This window comes from Anabrus simplex, chromosome 5 (assembly GCF_040414725.1).
Source record: "Anabrus simplex isolate iqAnaSimp1 chromosome 5, ASM4041472v1, whole genome shotgun sequence".
Classification (NCBI taxonomy): domain Eukaryota; kingdom Metazoa; phylum Arthropoda; class Insecta; order Orthoptera; family Tettigoniidae; genus Anabrus; species Anabrus simplex.
Genome location: NC_090269.1, coordinates 82,297,121 through 82,320,119, shown reverse-complemented (window position 1 = coordinate 82,320,119; position 22,999 = coordinate 82,297,121). Strand labels below are relative to the sequence as shown.

The window sequence follows — 22,999 nt, the reverse complement described above, 5'->3', positions numbered from 1 at the left end:
GATATCTGATGCACCCTATATGATTGCACATAAAAATATTTTAACGACACGAACTACGATCACCACTTGGATGTCTGGTTCCAGAGATTCGTGGGCAAGAAGCGGCACGCCCTACCGGTCCAGGTGATGTATCACCGAGAGGGCACGAACAGAGTCAGGGAGATGTGTGACATCTTTGACCGCCCCCTCAGGTACTCCGAAGGATCTTCGTGCCCAGGATCCGGTGGAACTTACGGGCGCGATTCTCACCCGGACGGTCATCTTGCGCACAGCGAACCAAAAGCTGGTTCAAATTCTACGAGAGGAACCTGGGCCGGAACTTCCAGATCACCCGATTGTTTGGTTGGGGAACCAGACCGCAGGATGCCGGTAGACAGCCTCCTGTCGAAGAGGACACAGACGACAAAGTCCGCCACCGGCGCAGGCCACCAAGAGAGAGCCTACTACCCGGGTGCAATCCAGAACGACGCCCAGGACCAAGGATTGCAGCATGGCGGTGGAGAGGGACGCCCCCTGGCGTTCTGAGGCCGCTAACCAGGCCTCCCGATCTGCCAGCGCCTTTGTCACTATGCAGACGTCTCAATGTGCCCCACAGGACAGGGACCACACCAAAATGCCTGCACACACAACCGACGCCCGCCAGGAGGGAGAAGCAAACTCTGCAGCGGGGCCACCCGGTACCGCACGGTCCCTAGGCCGGAAGGAGGGCCACTACCAGGACGAGGCCTCTTCCCCCACCGAGTAGAGACCACAGACAAGAAGCAGACACCACCCCCACAACAGGAAAGAGAGGACGAAGGCCGTCCAGGGGACTTCTGCCTATATGGTTATGTCCTGACACCTACTACCCGATTACACCGCTATGATACCTCATCAAACCTGGTAGCATGCTGAGCATGTGGGCAGACAGATACTTCCTTCAGTAAAACACTTACAATCCTCCCTGCTGTCTTTTTCTCTTCTTAGAATTAACAGCATGTCAGTGGCGATGTAGATTGTGCCGATCACCACTCAGGGGTGGGGGAGGAGGCCTCAGTCACCCCGCACCCCAATCTAAAATTCTTTGATACTGTATTCTATGCTCGGAAGATCTGGCTCACGCACACAGGCAACCATCGCCAGACCGCAAGTCCGTTTGCACGCTCCTTCAAATGAAGGCAGAATAAAATATACATATATTTTCTTGAAATGTAAATTTAATATAAGTTGTTCTTGACTGGTAAAAATCTTGTGTCCTTTGTTACATTGGTGGTGCCATGGTACACCGACACTACCTCAGGAGCCACCCCTGGGACTCACTATCACAAATAATTTAAGTCTGGCGAGAATGCTAAATTTTTGTTTGCTCCTATTGGAATTCTCGTAATTTGTAAATGAAAGGTAACAACACTATTTCCTGAAGCTTCCATAGTCTATTTGAATAAATTTGGTATAAAGTGTTGAGTAGTTAGATTATGTTCTGACTGCAGATGTTTCCAATGAATTTTCTGCTCAAATAACCCTATTGCAGTGAGGTAATCAGTAGGAACATCAAGCAGACAACACACATAAACTTTGCTATTCCTTTCATGTCACACCAACAAAGACAGCTCTTATAGACGATGGGATAGGACTGGGCAAGGATTGGGAAGGAAAAGACCATGGTCTTAATTAAGGCACAGCCCCAGCATTTGCCTGGTCTGAAAATAGGAAACCACAGAAACCATCTTCAGAAGTGCCAATAGTGGGGATTCGAACCCATTTCATGAATGCAAGCTAGCCCAATCTGCACTGCAAACTTAGCCAGTTGGTTTATATTTTTACTCAGTAATGAGTACAGCAATGTATATGAAACATCGCCAATCTGTACAGAATGCACCATAGAACTATGATGTATTCCAACAGAGTCAAAGAATGAACATCCATCTTCTTCCTGGCCTTTTTTCCAATTCACTGGGGTCTGTATATGGTGTGGATTTGGCCCAGTTTTATGACCAGATGCCAACCCTATTTGCAGAGATGTATTCACTATTGTACATTTCTGTGGTGATTGGGGAGATGAAATGTTATATTTAGACAAAAAGGAGTGTATTAAGACAAACACATAATCCATTCCCCGAGCCACAGGAATTAACCATCCATACTTAACATCTCTGACCCGAATGGAAATCATACCTGGGGCCCTCTGAACCTAAAGCCAGTACGTTGACCATCCAGCCTGATAGAAGAATGACATTCATCGATTTAACAAAACTGAAAAAAAAAAATTCAGAAGTCTGTTTTAGGCCGGCTTTTTATGACAGACACCTTCTTCCATGGATGTTTATCAGCCTCCCCATGAAAGATATTACAGTATGCTCTCCATGCCATGAGGCTGTGAACTATTAATGATCTGTTAGCCCATGTAGTCATGACCGCCATAGTACACCATGGTTGAAAACTTTAGTCCTTACCACAGGGAAAGATTCAGTGGGACTTTCCATAGCTGCAGTTTTAATCTATAGAGTGTGAAAAGTTATTTTTGTCTTGCATCTTATACCCATACAATACTACCATTCCTTCTACATCATCTTGTGGCATAAATCGCCCATGTGCTAGTAGGCTATTCAATCTTGCAATCATAGACACATGATGTAAGTAAGTAACCAGTTATGTCATATAACTGGCCAATAATTTATAACTACTCCAAAATTAACAAAATATTACTAATGTATAAATAAATATACAACGAATCCATTTTTAACATAACTTTAATATCAATATCAGCTGAAACTCAATATAAAAAGTACAACATACAATAAATAATAGAGAATCTAACCAGCCTCTAGACTGATGATTCAACATACAGGTAAACAATATATGCATTTCCTCCAGAAGTTAAAACAATGATAATATTTCAGTTGAATAACATAAGTTAAAAACAAAACAAAACAAAGCACATCAGCTTCCTTCATAACCTCATAACTTACTGTTCATTTTGTTTTGAAAGGATTCATACAAACAAATTACATATTTATTTCTTAAATCCAATCATCATCACAATAGGCCAGTAAGGTAAACAAGAAATTCACTTTTAATATCTTCCCTGATAACTATCTTCAATGTTAAGTGAATCCTCTCAAGGAGACATTCTACATCACTCTACAAGTGGAAAAGTACTACCTTTTCACTTTTGAACATTGGAATGCTATACAGAAAGTAATTTATAAGGGTATCAATAGGACAATTTCTACAGAACTTAGTATAAAATCCACTCCGGAAGTACAATGAGATCTAAAGGAAAATAAACATCCTGACTCATATAACAATGTACGAAATCTTTGAATTCAAATAGCTCTAGTTCACTTTAGCTTCCAACTCATCCACAGTTGAATCTGGGTCTGGGAACAAAACTAGGACTAAATCATCAAACAGTAAATTAACTCAGACTCAAACTGCACGAACAGCAGCACTTCCGAAGTACCTAAGTACTTGTACATTTTACAATCAAAAGAAAAATTCTATTTTCTGCTATACAGGAAAATATATATAATAGAAGTGGAATTTACAGATCTGAATGTAACAATTTTCAACAATGAAACTATTTTTTGGTCATTTTTTACAGATCACACATATTTAGGTACAAAAAAATCACTAATTATTTAAGCCTTTGCTACATAGACAAAATAAATCAAGAACTGTAAGTCACTTACCAAAATGCATCAATTCAAAATGTCCTTTATTGTACTATATGCCTGCTAGAATCCATGAAATCTTGTATAAGGTGACCATATGTCATATTACTATTTGGCATGATATCTGATACAGCATGAACCTCATAACCTCTTCCTCAAGTCATTATAGAAAGGTTATGAAGGAAGGTACGTAAAACAGAAGTAAAATGTTTCTATTTTTTTACAACATTCTTTCCTGGTAACTAAGATTAATGATGAAAATGAGAAACATAAAACTGACCTACTCAATCCACTTTTAGCCACAGAATTATGTACCGGTAATAAGAAGAAGACTCTTAACACCAGAACTGTATCCATGGTAAAAGAAACTAGCAATTCATGTGTTACAATAAGTTAAGAATGAAAGAAGGAAAATAAGAAGTAGTATGACAATTTTTAAACACATTTCTATTCAGGTGAACTGTATAATTAAAACAACATATCTCATTGATTTTCATATACAGTACTATGTTTGGTTGCATATCCATCTACATACTTAAAATAACCAAAGAACAACAAATTTTCATTTGCTATAGTTTCTGAAACATGAAATGACAGTTTTTGTTAACAAGATACCATTACGCAACTACAGAAATGGAAAGCATTCAATGTATGACGGGGTTTTGAACCCTTTGTTAGTGCAATTCTACGATGGGACATAAGTATATGAATTCTAAAAGCAATAGGAACTGGACACCCAAAAATTCTGTTATTTCATACGACTCCTCTGCACATCCCTCTAACTGGTAGTGTGATAAAAAATGAATGAATGAATGAATGAATGAATGCTCTTCTCTCCCAGTCACAGATGACAACCAACTGAGGAGAGAGTATTCATTTATTGAAATCCAAATTATTTCATGGAGTTAGTTTTGATAGTACTACAAAGTACCAAAGATATTCCAATTAGTGAAATGTTACAATAATGTTTGAAATATATGTAATGAATATTATACAACCTTAGCTTTCTGAGGCATTTCCTAGACCTTAACCATGTTATAAAGTCCAGGATACCTCCTCTTTTATATTCATATTTATGTATGAATGGACAAAGACAATGAACAGAATCCCTCCCATCCCTAGTCACAGAATATGAAATAAGTACTAGATGTCTAAACAGTATACTATTAACGTTGAAGAAAAATTATGAAAAGTTCTTCCAATTCACAACCGCTTAAAAGAGGTAAGTCTGTACTGATTTTCCACTCACCACATCAAGTATAAAACACGACCAGCAAAATCAATGGACTTCATATCATGGGACTTTCATTTACAATGTAATGACAATAAAAGACCAATGTTCAACATAAACCCTTATTCCTTTCAGGAGTTAGAAAAGAAATTGTGAAGATCACAAGACCAAATTGTAAAAAAGGGTGATGAATACAAACACTTTTATCCACTGACATCAATTATTTTGCTAGAAAAAGTGCCAGGAAATATGACTGCCTTATTTGTATTTAAGTTACAAGCTTGGCAACTAACAATATTCGAGTTATGTCATAGAATAACATCTTTCAGCTTTTAGTATCACAAAAGATTTTCATCTGCTGACAATCCTACAAGAGGAAAATTTGTATTTGAATCCTGAAAGCAACATAACTTTTAACTGTTTCACTTTAACCCTACATAGTCATAGAATTGCCAGAATTGTTCAATGTTTATTTCCAATTTAAAAAGCTGACATTTACTCTACTCTACTACCAAAAGAAATCAGAAAAAATCCTTATTCTTTCTCACAATGAGACATCTAGCTTACTTAAGAAAACATTAAATAACAGATTACACCTGTCTGGCCAGCTATCCTGCTATGCTAATAAGTAGACCGTACAACGGCCAGAGTCTCAGCGCTGAGTGTTGGGCAGCAGTAAGTGACCCAATACCCTAAGGTAACCAACGGCTTTCAGTGGATGAGTTTTTTTTTTTTTTTGGTAGGGTGATGGTCCTCTTAGTGTATATGACACTGGAACCCATCGAGTAGTGTCTGAGCCAGGTTGGAGGTGGCTGAAATAGGTGTCTGTACATCTATGTTAGGAGCGACCTGATCACCTGCTGGCAGTAGTTCTAAAATGCCTTTGGGAATGGCAACTACACTGTAAGAAAAGTTTAAAATGACACTTTTAAATCAGACTCAGAAAAGATTAGGGCATTCCCTGGAAGTGCCAAGCTGGAGAACCTGTGAAAAGTGGGTGACCATTAGAGAGCATTATGAAGGTGGCAACAATCAACTTTATGTCACTGACTGTAAAGTTAGAAGAGGCGATTGACTTCATGGAAAAGGAGAATATAACTATGATGTGACTGAGTGATGTTAAGAGGAGAGGGAAAGGAAAGAAGAAGTTGAGGAAAGGATACACTCTCTACAGGAGTGGAGGATATAAGGAAAAGAATGGAGTGGGAATATTAATAATCAATAAGCCAGATGAGTATGTAAAGTAGACTACATAAGTGATAGAATAATCAAGATACAGGTAAGGACAGAGAATAGAGTAAAGGATTTCATCCAAGCATATGCACCTCAGACTAGATGCAAAGAAGAAAATATGGACAAATTCTTGGAGGCACTGGAAGCAACTGTCATGGGAGACTTTAATGCAAATGGTGGGGTGCAACAGAAAAAGAATGGAAGAAGTAATTGGACCTTTTGGATATGGAAAGAGGAATGAAGAGTGAGAGAACTTGGTGGCTTTTTGTGTGAGAAATTGGTTTAGTATGGGCAATACATGGTTCAGGAAGAAGAAGATTACAAGATATGGATGGGGAATCAGAAGGATGAAAACAGTAATTGATTGCTTCTTGGTGGAAAGAGCAAATTATAGACAGTTGTTAGATGTAAAAGCATTAACAGAATAAGCCTTTGATAGAGATCATGGAGTAGTGGTAGCAAACATGAAAGTAGGAAAAATAGTGAAAATGAAATAAGAGAGAAGAAATTAAAAGATATGGAAGTAAAAGACTTGAGATGGAGAGTAGAATAAAACATAGTCAAGAAGGCATTTGTAATCTGTGTGCTTGTGGAAGAATAGCTGAAAGAGGGGAAGAGACAGTGACCCCATTATGAAAAGAGAGAATATAGGAAGCAGCAAAAATTAAAAAGAAAGCATGGCAATTATGGTAAAGAGATCAAACAGAAGTAGAAGAAAGTATCCAGAAATTAAAGGAGGGTACAAGAAAGTAGTAAGTGGAGAAAAGCTGGGAAGGATTTACACGAGAGTTGGAAGAGGATGTGTATAGTGGTAAAAGGATGCTGTATGGACTTGTAAAGAAGAGAAAAGAAAGAATCTGCACAAAGAAGGTGAAAGATGAAATGAGGAGACAACCAACAAGGAAAAGTTGATTGGATTACTTTGATGAACTCCTAAATGTAAGAAGGGGTACAAATGAGATGACAGGCAGAGTGAGAGGGGAAAGAATCCAAGAGTGCTATGCAAGAGGTGGAAATTGCTGTCAAATGAATAAAAGTGGGAAAAGCAGCAGGATTGGACGAATTGTGTGTGGAAATGATCAAAGTTGTAGGATCCATCAGTCTGGTTGTATATGCTATTTAGATGTATCTGGAAAGAAAAATTGGTATCAAACAACTGGAGTGAGTAATACTACCTATATTTAAGACGGGGAACAAGAACATATGTGATAATTATCGAGGAATCAAAATCATATCTCAGGTACCGGTACCAAAAATATTTGAAACGGTAGCAGAAAAAAGAATGAGAAAAAACGTGGAAGGTAAATTATAAGAAGAGGATGTCACTTTCAAAATGGAATATCAAACAAGACCCCAACTTCAATATGAGCCAGTTAATGAAAAAACATTGGGAATATGGAAGAGATATGGTGACAACATTCCTTGATTTAGAAAAGTGTACCAAGAGCAAAGGTATGAAAAGTGATGCAATGGAAAGGATTTGGAAAACAAATTATAGAATATGTACAAGCAATGTACAAAAATTGTTGTAGCAGTGTCCAGACATATGTGGGCAGAATAAAGTGAGTTTGGAATGAAAATAGACTACGTCAAGGAAGTGTGCTGTCACCACTGTTGTTCATAATGCTTATAGATGAAAATGTGAAGGAGACAAGGTAAAATATGGGGAGAGGGAGCTGAAGGAAATGCTATATGTAGAATGGCATGTTGAGTGAGATTATTGGAAATTATGGAATGAAAATCAGCAAGAAAGGAGTAAGACAGTGGTACTGACTAGAGGAGAAATGGAAAGGAAAGAAAGGAATTATAAAAATAATTTATGGAGAGCTTCAAGTACTTGGGAAGTGAACTGTTGCAGGATGCAGAACTGGATATTGACATCACTAAAAGGATTCAGCAGGCAAATGCATTCTACCAGAGAGTGGGAAACCTGGTGTGGAGGAAGGAAGTACCAATAAAGTGTAAAGAGGTGATGTATAAGATGTACTACTGTCAAATACTGACATATTCAGCAGAGACCTGGACACTGCCAAATAACACGGGAAAATAAAATTCAGGCCAATGAAATGAAATTTTTAAGAAGACAGGGAAAACGAAGAGAGAACGGAGTAAGAAATGAGCACATCAGAAAGGAAATGGATGTTAGATAGAGGAATATGGAGAGGTGCCACAAACATGCCAAACAGACAGGAGCTGGACGAGGGATGATGATGATGATTATGATGATAATGATGGCGATCTGAAAAAGATACCATTAATTCAGCTATAGTCTGCTATTTAATGTTTGTCTTTATTTTTTCAGATATTATCTAAATGTATGTTATCCTGAATTAGTTTCTTACAGACTGAAGAACCTCACAGTAGTTATATATCAACTAAGTCAAAACTGAAGAAAAATGGCTTCCATTATAACAAAATATTCTCTAGGCATTCTTTGCACTGTTATTCATTGATAATTAATCTGCAGTACGACTGTTTTAGGTTAAAATATTCATTCTGATGTGCCACTTCTTGGGAATGTTGAGGTTTTGTTGAACAATTAGTAATATATGTCTTATGAAGAGTAGTGCAAGTGTAGCATTCTTTCAAAATACTTCTTTGATACAAACAGAGTTAGCTACTAAATTTGGTGTCTGTGCAGGCATTGTTTGTAAACTATGGGAAAACATTCTTTGTGATTATATTAGACACGTTTGCAAAATTACTAACTGGTTTGATTGAAGACAGTTCAAGTTTAGGAAAGGTTATTGCAGTGAGGCTCAACTTGTAGGATTCCAGCAAGATATAGCAGATATTTTAGATTCAAGAGGTCAAATGGGCTATGTCGCGATTGACCTATCCAAAGCTTTTAATAGAGTAGATTATGGGTGATTACTGATAAGAATCAGGGCTACAGAAGGCCATTTGGAATCTCTGATGACAAGCTTGAAGACCGCTGGAAATGCTGTTATCAACTTGAGCACATCAAAACGGGAAGTGATGATTCACGTCAGTACTGAGAACATGTGTGTAGAGTTTTCGTGACATTAGCGTCAACAATGCCGATGCGGATTGACCCTTACTGTGAGCACTACATAACAGCCCTTTCCGATGCTAAATATAGCTATCCTGCAATCCAAGGAATGTGCAAGAAGTGTGATTTCTTAATATCAAAGAACTGGATCAGTGCTGTATTGAATACAAAAGGCAAAGGTCAACTGGGCTTAATTCCAGAGAGGACAAAATAGGCAAATCCATGACCAGCCACCAGCCGTAGACCAGAAGTGGTAAGGAAAGTGAAGGTCCTAGCCTGAGATGGCAACCTTGCCCCCCAAAGGACTATCCCATATAAGTTGGGGATGTCTGTTTCAACAGTTAACACCATAATCAACAAGGAGCTGCAATTAGAAAAGCAGTATAAGCGCCGAGTTCACAAACTGTTGCCTTGTCATTTCAGAACGTCACACTAATGCAAGAAAGCTGTACAAGGGCTATTTGGCAGCGGACAGATGGAAAAATGTGGTGAAATTAGACAAAGCTTATGTGTACCTTAGTAACTGTAACAAATTCTGCTCGATTTACTACCGCCATAGAGACAAGAGAAATTATCAAACATTGTATAAAGAATGCCAGGAAAGTTTTCCAAGGGTTTCATGACCATTGCTGGATACAGCTACAATGGCAAGTCAACCATTCACAGTGTCACTAATAAATGTGAAGGTGAGCTCTACATACTATCAGCAAGAATTTTTAACACCCATTTACAACACAGGTAACCCAGCACTGTATGGGAGGGCAAAAAATCAGGTATGGGTACATCAAAATAAAGCATCCAGTCACACCTCTCATTTGACTCGTCTATTCTTAGAGAGAATGGAGATGTAAACTGAAATCCGTGCAATTTCTTTTACCATTCCGATGAAGGCACATGATGGGTTACATTCTGTGCATTTGGACTCTTAAAAAGAGCCTTAGGAAATTGACGTCCGTGCACTATCAATGGCCTCTGGAAAGCTTGTCAGGAGGAGTGGGATAAGATAGATATGTTAGCTCTGCAAAAAGGTCTGCTGCAATGGAAATTATGTTGTCGAACTATAGCTAGAAATGCCAGCTTTCCAAGTGAGCATGATCGTTGGTGGAGATATGGCTTTTCATAAGCTAATTGCCCTTCAAACATCATCCCCTGAGATCCCAAACAACTTTCTGCATTGGGCTTGACAAAAAAGTGGTTGAATGGGTAGCTACATTTCTAGAAAATATAACTCAGAGAATTAGAGTAGGTATAGTGTTATCTGATCCTGTAATGATTAAGAAGGCGGTCTCACAGGGGCAATAGACCTAGCCATGCTTCTTGGTGGGTGTGCTAGGTACCAACTAATGAGCCCAAATTAGCACATGGGGACAAAACACTGGCAACCAGGAATGAGTTAGCTGGAAAATTGATAATGTCCAATAATGGACTATTTATACTGGTATTATAAAAGAATACTTGTTACAAAAATGTTGCAAACTTCAGGCTTGAGTGGAGCTTTTAAAAGCAGGAAGGGATTGGAATAGTTTATCAAGAGAAATGTTTCATAAATTTCTAAGTTCTTTGAAAATATTTAAGATTATTATTAAGATTATTTAATATTTAGGTAAACAATTGATAGGAAATCTGCCATCTGGGCAACAGCCTTAAATTTAAAACACTGATTAACTCTTTGATTAATAGAATTATTTAGCGGTACAAACAGACTGGCTCAATTTTACCAAAGAAAAAGGGAAACTATGGCAGAAAAAAGAATATGATGCCAACTGATGAAAGTTTCCACCTCAGAACAAGCAAATCAAACCCTAGACTCACTGCTGAGGACATAGCAAGTTTCTCATATTCATTGCAGACCTCTGGCAGCTGGAAGAAAAGCCTGCAAATCTGTAGAGAAACACCATTAACAGGAAAAATGTGCTGGAAACAATTCTTGTGAACACAAAGATCCAGAATTCTACAGCATACTGCATATCAAACTTCAAGAAATTCTGTTTGTAAATTTTGAAAATACTGTACTTTTGCAACTTATTCTGAACCTGTAAGTAGTTTAATATGGGTAAATGAAAAACTGAATAATGCTTAGATATAGTACAGGAAGATTACTATAATTCTAGTATGTATACATTCAGAGCATCCATAAACCATCCTGAGTATACTGTATGGTTCAATGAAGAAAATAATGAAAACTAACAGCCATAAACAGTCATAAGAGCAAATAATGAATATGTATACTGTGTTGATCAAGAGCTTTGAAAGTAACCAATGAATTCGATGGTCATGAAAATAACAAATTTGTTCTAGCCCATACCAAAAGTCATAGTGCACCATAACCACTACGTCTCACCAGCAAAGGCATCTGGACCTGAAAATTTTGCATTTGCAACATTCATTAATTTTGGTATTCTCATACTCATCATCATCCTAAACCATCTCCAGTTTCCCGGGTGTGGTATATGAGCCTCCTCCATCTCATCCTGTCCTTGTACCATTCTTCCTCCACCAACTTGTCCCAATCATGACCTCTCAGCAGTACATCGCTCTTAACTAAATCTATCCATTTCCTTCGTGGCCTTCCCACGGGTCGTCTTCCTTCTACCTTTCTGTCAAATTCCTTCCTTGCAGTTCTGTTTATTGGCATCCTCTTCATGTGACCAAACCACTTCAGTCTTGATATCTGAATCTTATTGAGGAGAGAATCATCTATTCCTACTTCTCTTCTAATTTTCTCATTCCTAATCTTGTCTTTCCTGGTTTTCTGGATCATAGTGCATAGGAATTTCATTTCAGCTGCCTGAAGTTTGGAATTATCTCTATTGGTCAGTGTTGTGGTTTTGAGACTGTACGTAAGAATTGGTGTATAATAGGACTTGTACAATGTCATTTTTGTTTTCATGGGTATTTGCTCATCCCACACCAGGTGTCTTACCTGGTGGTAAAATTGTGTTGCCTTATTGATTCAATTGTTCACCTTATGTTTTGCTACGTTGTCATTTGATATAACGCTACCCAAGTATTTGAAAACTGGAACGCTGTCCAGTTGAGCTTCATTTAACATGACTATTGGTTCTGCTCCTTCCCCATACACTTTCATCACCACCGTCTTGGTCTTGCTGATGTTTAAACCATATTTCTTAAACTCCTCATTCCAGCTTTGTATTCTCTCTCCCAATTCCTCTTCTGAGTCACTCCAGATCGCAACATCATCTGCAAATGTGAAGGCTTTGATATCTCCATGTTCTTTCCTTTTAATAGATTTCATTACTACATCCATTACAATAATAAATAGAAGTGGTGACAATGAGCTGCCCTGCTGCACTCCTCTCTGTTTCAAACCAGTCCGACAAACCACATCCTACTTGAACACAGCTTCTGTTCCCACTATACAACACTTTCACTTTGTCTATGAGGCTGTCTCGCACTTGAAGTTCTTTCATGCATTGCCAAATTCTTCCCCTTGGTACACTATTGTATGCTTTCTCAATGTCCAAAAATATTAGAAATAAAGGCTTGCTCTTCTCCCAGCATTTTTCCATTAGCATCCTAATTGCAAATGTAAGGTCTGTAGTTGACCTTCCTGGTCTGAAACCATACTGCTCTTCTTCCAAAATTGGTTCAACAATATCTCTGATTCTGGTCTCTATTATTTTTTCCAATATTTTCAGGACATGAGACAGTAGTGTGATACCACAGTAATTAGTACATTTTCGTCGGCTTCCTTTCTTGAACAGAGGTACAATGATGCCCATCTTCCAGTCCTCAGGAATAGTATTTTCCTCCCATATCTTGTTGAGCAGTCTGTAGAGCCACTGGATTCCTGGAATTCCTGCTGCTTTCAGCATATCTGCACTTAGTTCATCTATGCCCACTGCCTTTCCTTTCTTCATGCTCTTGAGCGCATTCTCAACCTCAAGCCATGTAATTGGTGGTTCAGTTGTGGTTCCTCGACTTGGCTTTCCTCTATCCGTTATGTTTTCTGTATCTCCATTCAGCAGCTTTTCGAAATAGATCTTGAGTTCTTGTTTAATTTCTCCCTCTTCTTCTGCCAGAGTGCCATCATCACGTTCTATTGCTTTTATGGTCTCTTGATCCCTTCGCTTGTTTTTCACTACTCTGTATAGCAATTTCATATTTCCTCTACTGTCCTCTTCCAGTTTGTCTGCAAACTCATTCCATTTCTTCTCTTTTTCTTCCCTTACAATGTTCTTTACAGCAAGTTTCTTGTTCCTGTATACTCATTGAAGTCTTTGTATTTCTTGTTCTTTTCGTTCTTGTCCCTGTTTTTGTTTTTCCTTATCCAGTGCCTTCTTTATTTGGTTTCTTTCTTTCCCCGCTGTTTTCACTCTATCATTCCACCATGGTGTCTCCTTTTTTCTTTTGATAGAACTTGTAACTCCACATAGGTTTTTGGCTTCTCCCACAAAGGTGTCTTTGAAGGCCTTCCATTCTTCATTAACGCTGGTTACTTCACACTTCGGCAAACTCTGTTGAATCCTTAGTTTGTATTCTTCCTTTATTTGGACTTCTTGCAACTTGGTATTATTGCAATTATTGCAATTTTGGTATTATGAGTTAAAAATCAGTCATTTACAATTGCTAGGTGGAGGGAAACAATGTGGTACCACAACTGAAAAAGCAACAACACATGAATTTTGAATCAGAATGGAAACTACCAAATAAAAGATTTTCTTTCATGCTAGCAGTACACAGTGATGTTGGGATGGCAGAGGCATATGACAGAGAAATGAACACTGTTGTGAAACTAAAGTAAAGCCCTAATGTTTATCTAGCATGAGAAAGGAAAACACAAAATGTGTTTTTATAGTGAATTCTATGTAAATATGTTATTTTGTTAGCAAAAGAAATATGGGCTTGGACAGAAATAAGTTAAAAAAATTCCAATCATAGTACAATAATCAACTATTTATTTTGAACCATTACTACTAATCACCATTTTCATTTGACTTAATCATTTATTCACAATGGGACAAGACAATGCGAGAGTCGGATACAGTTTTTCAATATTACCTTCTTTATTTCCAAACAAGCTGCAATGTAGAGGTCTTTTGAATAATCCATGAAGTAATGGGGCACTTAACAAAAACTGCCCATGAAAGTGATTAACAAATTGCTAACTGAGGCTTGTATGCCACATATTCAGTAACAGTGTTTTGTATACAGTAAAGAGAATAATGAGAAACATGTCAAATTAAAAAAAAAAAAAAAAAACATGAGTCAATCAATAAGAATATTTTACTGTTGGTCTTTCTTGTTGTATAGATCTATTACAACAACAACAACAACAACAACAACAATAATAATAATAATAATAATAATAATAATAATAATAATAATAATAATAATAATAATAATTGTATGGCCTCAGCTACTATGTGCAGGCATTTTAATTTGAAGCCATCTGATTGCCTGCCCATCAATTTAGACGTTCCATTTTACTCTAGACCCAGTATGTGGCAGAGTTAAACCGAATCTCTCTTGGGTGTCTATGGCCGAGTTTTAATGAATTTGGTCAAACACCAGATGTGTCACCAGAGGTCCTATATATGCTGACATCGTATGACATGGAGTGTTGACTGGATATTTTTCTGCCCTTCAAAAATCCAACTACCTCTGCCAGGTTTGAACCCACTATCATGGGATCCATAGGCCAACACACTACTGCTGATCCACAGAGCAGCTTTTATAATTTTACAAAGAAGTTCATTGTTATTCTTTTAGAAGTGCTTCATCATCATTCATTTCTCACAAAGACAAGCAAGGCCGGACTGAGTGGCTCAGACAGTTGAGACGCTGCCCTTCAGACCCCAACTTGGCAGGTTCGATCCTGGGTCAGTCTGGTGGTATTTGAAGGTACTTAAATACGTCAGCCTCATGTCTGTAGATTTACTGGCATGTAAAAGAACAACTGTGGGACTAAATTCCAGCATCTCTGAAAACCGTAAAAGAGTAGTTAGTGGGACGTAAAGCCAATTACATTACATTATTAAGACAAGCAGAGTTTAGAAATTTTGCATGCATTTTTTATTTTTCAATTTTTTCACTGCCTGCGGCCATGAATTGCCACCACCCGCAAAGGCTTAAAGGACTAGTATACAACAAATAACATACTGCACCAGACTAGAGTATAAATATCCACAACAGTCAATTATTTCACATAAATGACAGAAAACCGCAACATACATATCACATCTCATCACATAAATCAGGGCTGACCAAACTACGAACCTCGGGCTACAACTAGCCTGCCAAGGCTCCTTCTGTGGCCCACCTGACTGAAGTTATTTTACTAGCATTCATTTTTTACTTTCGTTTCTAGTGGTTTATGTGAGACTCAAAAAATAAGTAAAGCTATGCAAATGTTATCCCTCAACATGCAAGACAAAGACAGTGTTAGAGGATTAACAGGCAGTATTTGCACATCCCTGTAACAGGGGGCAGCAAAAACAGGCGGCTCTGTTATGTTGCAAATCCATCAGAACCGGTAATCAAGGACATCACTAGCAGGTCATCCATACCCCTTTCACTGCCTACTGCCTCCACCCTACATCAGTGTTTTGTTCGTTCCTATTAAGCTAATTTTACACATGCCATAGTGTTACAACAACAAAAAAGAGAAGAGCAAAATGCTTTTAAAAAAGTGCAAAACGGGTAGTGAATGAGGAGACATAATGGGTCTTGACAGTAATTATTAATTCCAAAACATTTATTCTAAACTTCTCATTTGGTGAAAAAAATGTCATGTGTTTTTATACTTCTAAGATATCTCTCGTATCTACTATTTGCTTTACGTCACACCGACACAGATAGGTCTTATGGCGACAATGGGATAGGAAAGAGCTAGGAGTGGGAAGGAAGCAGCCATGGCTTTAATTAAGGTACAACCCCAGTATTTGCCTGGTGTGGAAAACAGGAAACCACGGAAAACCATTTTCAGGGCTGCTAACAGTAGAGTTCGAACCCACTACCTCCTGACTGCAAGCTCACAGCTTCAAGCCCCCAACTGCACGGCCAACTCGCTCAGTGCTTGCAAGATCATGCTTTACAAAACTGACTAATAAATTCATTTAAAACATTATAAATTCATTTAAAACATTAGGTAAAACCTCTTTTGCTATTTTGACATTCCATAACGTATTGCATTTTATACAATTTCGTATAAGTGTACATGTGGCCCACGACCAATCGCTTATCTCATTACTAACCGTGCATGTAAAAAAGTTTGAGCACCCCTGATACAGACAGTAAATATTCAAAATTCAGATACCTTTAATCTTGAGAGGAAACAGACTATCACATTCACCTGCATAGTAAAAGAATATTTTCCACACTAGACCAAATACTAAACTCCACAACTATGGCACAATACTGCTGTTTATTAAATTATGTACAATGACAAAAAAAAGCTATGCACAGGTGAAATCCACATTTACCATGGGGACCAACCACTTTTTATATCAAAATGGTAATTTTACTGAATGAGATCAACTTTTACTACCTTTAAAACAGTAAATGGATTAGCTCATTAGAATGCTGTTTAAAAATATAAAAAGATGGATTAATTCCATTAAAATTATCATCACTATATAAGAGACATCAGTGTTTAAGATTTTAAATTTGCAGAAAATACTAAATGAAAGTTAGGCGACATAAACATTATGAAAAGAGTTGGGAAGTAATTGAGTAAAAGTATTGAATTACTTGTGCAAATACTTTTTTAATAATTTTTACTTTTAACTGTTACTTTTTGTAAAATGTAATTTTACTCAACTTACAAAATTGGAATTATTACATTCAGTAATCAATATACATCACAGGGAAGCAGAAACAGGACGAAATTAAGTGATGATAAAGCTAACTTTCTCAGTTCTACTACAGGAGAACCAGTAGCTTCACCAGAGCTGGATGAGGTATTCTTACTTCTCCCATATTTTCAAAGACATCAGTATTTTTCTACAATATCCTTCACTGCTATGGATGTTCTTAAAATTAAACGCATATGGGCCCTATTCTTACAAGTGCCCCTGTAGAGCATCTTTTCAATAAGTGCAAAGATGCTCTATTCCACACAAAGGACAATGAGAATTTTAAGAACCAATTCTATTGTAAAGTAAATGGTAAATTATTTCAAATGACAAAAGTCAACAACAAAATTTAAAAAGATGGGAAAAATAATTTTGAAAGTTCCAAGGTATTGTGTGTAGGCCTAGTCTCACTTAATGATGATGGATCACTTAATGTCTGTGGTGTAAAAAAAAAAAGCATACAAAATGAAGTATTATCAACTTTCTTGCAAACTTTAGTATCATTTCTAGCCCTACATGAAAAAAGGTATCACTAAATTTCCTTAATTGTAATTTTACTGATTACTTGAGAAAATAGTTTGTAATTATAACTGAGGAAACTATTTCACAGATAACTGTAATGCAGTCCAATTACTTTTTTTTTTTTTTTTTTTAAGTTACATTTCCCATCACTGGTTATGAACATCAAACTGAAATCTTTAGTTATTAATGTTCTGCACTACAAGCCTTGGGGTAAAATTTAGTTGCACTTAAAAGTAAATAGGCTATCTTTGGTTACACGAGCACTGCTAAAGCAGCTAGGAATGGGAAGGAAGCGTCCGTGGCCTTAATTAAGGTACAGCCCCAGCATTTGCCTGGTGTGAAACTGGGAAACCACGGAAAACCATCTTCAGGGCAGCTGACAGTGGGGTTCGAACCCACTATCTCCCGAATACTGGATACTGGCCGCACTTAAGCGACTGCAGCTATCCAGCTCTGTAATATAATAGGTATAAGAGGCAATATCATGTAAATGGATGCTGGCCTTTTGAGTTCACTTACTTGATAACGCCAAATACAGCAGAGACAATACACAACACTCAGCGAGATATCAAGGGACAGCTATCAGAGCTATCTCTAGCGAGTAGACCTGAGAACTATTGATTCTATCATAAGAGCACGTGTATTTGTGTGTGAAGTTTTTGGTGTTATTTATGCATTGTCAGTGAGTTGACATAATTAAATAGTAGCGTGTGCCATTCCTTGATATCTCCTCTCAACATGAGGGGAAAGGTATGTGCTGTGTTTGGCTGCAGTAACTATGAAGTAGAGAAGAATGAGCGGTCTTTTTCCAGTTTGCCTCGTGACAAGAAAATGTAAGTAAGATTGTGTTTGCATATATATTCTTCCAATGACAAAGAGATTTTTATAGTACTTCATAATCTTCTGACCTGCTCGACCCATATTTTAACTGGCTTAAAATATAATACGCATATTTTATTGTATAGTGCAGCAGTTAACCTTCAATACCGATGTGTTGTTGTAGGTGTGATCTGTAGGTTTTAAAATGTCACAGAAGTGATTTAGATAAGGTGTAAAAGAAAGAAGGGACGTTACGCTTATATAAGAATTATAAGATCTGTTCAGATCATTTCCAGGCCAGCAACTTTGGAAATCCTCCACTATACAGCCACGGGTATGTTACATTTTTACTCTAATTGTACGTAAATATTCCTCAAAGCATCACTATCAACAACATTTTCATACTTTTCTTCCTTTTATCCCTCTTCTTAGATTAAAGCCAGGATTTTATAGATTTCCTTTCTGTTAATAGATTTCATGTTAAGAGGAAAATTGTCCAGCTTTTATATGTTAATTCATTGCGTCATGTGCGTAAGGAATGTGCCGATATTTTTATTGACAAGTGTCTTAATGTGATGATACAATGTTTTTCAAATGAGAAAAAGACAAATCTAACTGTAAAAGTTTGTGCAGGAATGCTAAAGCAAAAAACAAATATGCATAAATGAAAGACCAAGCCATTTCACAGCAGTCCATTTCACATCTTGTTTATATGTCTAATTTCAGTCTTTAAATAATAACCTCTTGAATAATTCTTCATTCATTTATCTAGAATTGTTTTAGCAACTTCAAAGTTAATATCTCAATAATACTTTATTTCTAGATGTAATTTATTTATCCATTTTCGTATATGCATTTCCATTGATATTTGAATTTAGCGCGACTTTTCAGGTCAAGTCACTAGGAGCGCCACCGTCAAATTGACTCCCATTTTAACAAGGCTAAATCTGTAAGTGTCGCGTATTGTCTCTACTGTATTTGATAACGCTTGCTGTTCCTTCCCAGATAGAATATCTCTGCATAAAATCATGTGATAATCCCAGAAAAGACTTCAGTTTGATGGACAATGTTCTGTTTCTGCGGTTCCTATGAGGTATGTTCACAAAATATACCGTAGGTAAACCTAAAATCATCATAGCCATTAAATAATGAACAGTCAAACTCCCTTTTAAGAAATATGGAAGTTACCCAGCTGGCACTACAATAAAACCTTACTCCTGCATTCTGTCTTCAGAGAACTTCAACTCTAGTCTAAGAAATCACATTTCACTAAAAATAGGAATAAAACATTAATAGTAAACCTTTATCTTAGGGATGTACACTTAAGTCTTAACAATTCTTGGAAAAATATTTCCACAAGTCATCAAACTCTCCGCAGAACTTGCCGACTAAAACAGGCTGAGAAGTGATAATCATGTTATCCCAGTTTCCAGCCATGGCTTGCATTGTCCAATTGAAGGATCCAGTCAACAGAAGCTTTCTGTCAATGATCAGGAACTTGTGATGCATCAGATAATGAGATTTCTTCATTCGAACAGGAACACCTTCAATAGAGCAAAAGAAATTGAATACATCAGAAAAACAATAGTACCTTAGATTTTAGTACGAATTACTAGATTCTAAACCACTAAAAATTTCTCATTCAACTGAAGTGTTAACACCTAACCATTCTCTTCACCAAGGCAAATAATATGCATTTCTTTAATGAAGATGAATAAATTATGCTTTCTGTACATAACTGATGAATAAATCGTTAAATAATTGAACTTTTTTTTTAAGTCAGTGTATTCTGTAGGAAGATCATTTTCATTTCTTAAATGGAAAGATTCTCATTCATAGCCACATGTATTAATTCATGTCCAGTGATAGTACTGGTAAGTCACACCAGACAGAAGTTTGAAGTTCACAAGTACTGACAGTGGCTTTCTAGGAAAATGTAGGAATAGCACTTACTTCAAGTACTGGGACATGTACCCTACTCATAGACCCAAGAGAGACACACATACATATATAGGCCTACACAGTTCCAAAATATTAGGGGAACATGTTTTGTGACATGTGGTATGTGAATGTTAATTTGGTAGATGGGGTTCAAATGGTCGTACAGCATACGTTGAGACCTAAACTACTCAGGGTATGTAAAATCGAAGTTATACTCCATATGCTGGAATAGCCATGCATTAAACTGTCAAGTAACCCCTCAAAACAAAGTGAATAGTGGTGTGTCTGTGTGTCGTCGTGAGGTACATAGACTACTGCAGTCATTTGAGCACGTACGTCAACTAGCACATCCCACGAGACATCTAAACAAGGTTCGAATCACAAGGTCCATCACTTTGATCCAGAAAGGATAGACTTTTCATCGTGCTGCTGTGGATCTCAATGTGTCTCTGTAAGTTATTCGCCACTTGTGGAATCGCTAATGAGACAGGCCAGTTCACAAGGAGGGTTGGACAAGGTCAAGGACGCATGACAACCCCCAGAGAATGACCGATATCTGACCATCTGTGCTTTGCAGCCTCGTTCAACAACTGCCACCAGAGAACTGCATCAAGATCTCAGGGGGGTCACTGGAGTCACAGTGTCAGACCAGACAGTAAGGGAAAGGTTAAGAGAAGTATCCTTATGACCCAGACGTCCTGTTCGAATGCTCCGTTTAATGCAGCAACATCGCAAAGCTCGCCTTCTGTTTGCCTGTACCCACATCAACTGGCAACTTCGCCAATGGAGATGTGTTGTTCACAGACGAGTTGAGATTTCCCCTGACACAGGGTGATGGACGTCAACATGTATGGAGACGCCGTGGTGAGCAATACACGCCAAATGTTGTCCGGAAGGCAACAGATTCAGACAAGATTCTGTGATGGTTTGGGGGAGCATCAGTATTGATGGCCGTACGGATCTTATCGTCGTCCATGGTAATCTTACCGCTGCGGGGTATATCAAGCAGATACTGCTACAGCATGTGTTGGTTGCTGCATATGGTGTTGGCCCTGGATGTAGCGCGCATCACCAGAGCTGTCTTGCGAGAACTGGACCTTCAAGAGATGGAATGGCCAGCAGTGAGCTCCGACCTTAATCCCATCGAGCATGTGTGGGATAGGCTTGACAGAAGTGTTCGTAGGTATCCTGTTCCACCACAGACTCTCCAAGACCTCGAACGGGCTCTCACTGAAGAATGGGACCTGATACCGCAACGTGACCTACGTTGACTTATATGGAGCATGCCATGTAGGTGCCAGGCTGTGATAAATGCTCGTGGAGGACATACACCATACTGAAGATCTCCAACTGTGATAAAAATCCACCCTGGAGGACTGTTATCACTTTGTTTTTGCGCCTAATTCGACATTTCCGTTTGTGTTCTGAAAATGAACGTGAATCTATCAACGTTCTTTTGCATACTTCAACGGTAATGAATAAAGATTTAGTTGCTAATATACCTGAGTGTGAGGTATTGTTCTGTGGAGCATGGCATACACTCGAAAACATGTTCCCCTAATTTTTTTGAATGGTGTATATAAATTTAAAAAAGATTTATGGCATACATACAAGTGCAAAGGGCTGATGATCCAAGTTAAAGCCTGCTACAAAATAACTCTAAAAACTGTTAAATAGATGTTCCTGGACTTTTCATAACAGAGTTTGGACATTTTGTCACACTCAAGAAATACATGGCACATTTCAACATACTAAAAGGAACAGTACCTCTAACAATTGTACATTTCCTAAGTAATTTCACGTGAACTGACTGTCGTGTGTTTCCTAAGTAATTTCATAGAGCTCAACTCCTCAACATCAACAGCTCTCAGAGATTTATTTTAACCATTAGAGGAAGGAAGAAAATGATATATAATTTAAAGATTTTATGTCTGTAAAGCATAAGAAACTCAAAACAGGTAAGCGAAGGAGATATATCAATAAAGATTGATGCAAAAGGACATTGGTTACATCATTGGACACAGAGGGGGCAACGGTTTTGTCAAAGAATTAATACACACATGTATCAATTAGGGAGCTCATGTAGCAGCAGAGATAAAAGAATCCTCAAAGAGGAAGGCAACTGAATCCAATATTAATACTGCCCTAATGGTTCAAACCACACCTGTAAGGTTAAAGTTGTGAGAGGAAGTACAAGGTTATTGGTAAGTGAGTTAAGAGTGTTATGTCCCATTAACAAGAATACCATGATGAGAGTAATATTCTTTACTAAAGGGCTCTCGGCCACAAATTCACTGGAAGTTTTTAAAAGCTAAATCTAAGCATCTTTACTTTCAACATAGCACAATTACCAAAATCATGTGTTGAAATGCTTAGCACAATATCACTGTAAAAATTCAATACAATAAAGTAACAATATACTGTATTGCTTGTAGTTCTGCTTTTGTACGGTGTACCAATGCCCGTTTTCCTGTGGCAAGAAGTCCATATAGAGCATATAACCAAAATTTTGTTGCTATGAACTGTTAGTGTGACAGAATGTTGGTGATGAAATGTCCACGATATAAGTTTTCAGGTACAAAAACTCTTTAAAATCTTAAGCAGAGGTTACTCATCAACTTCTTTACTTTTCTGCACTAGGAAAAAAATTTCAAAACACACTTATAACAGACCACCCATTGCACCTGCCAATGACTGGTTACTTTTTTGTACAATTTCAGAAAACCTATCTTTATAATTCCTTCAGCAATAATGTCATCTAGTGGAAATA

At 37.7% G+C, this 22,999-nt stretch overlaps 2 protein-coding genes across 2 annotated transcripts in view; both read right to left on the bottom strand.

The window, feature by feature from the left end:
* Nucleotides 1-22,999, bottom strand: part of nwk (nervous wreck) — a 1,047,247-nt gene that overhangs the window by 756,716 nt on the left and 267,532 nt on the right. The gene's annotated exons all lie outside the window — the stretch shown is intronic.
* zuc (Mitochondrial cardiolipin hydrolase zuc) overlaps nt 19,221-22,999 on the bottom strand; it is a 227,829-nt gene continuing 224,050 nt past the window's right edge. Inside the window, exon 4 of the mRNA XM_067148221.2 lies at nt 19,221-19,832. Within this exon, the coding sequence (XP_067004322.1) occupies nt 19,618-19,832 (215 nt within the window). The 3' untranslated portion in view covers nt 19,221-19,617. The remainder of the gene's footprint in view (nt 19,833-22,999) is intronic.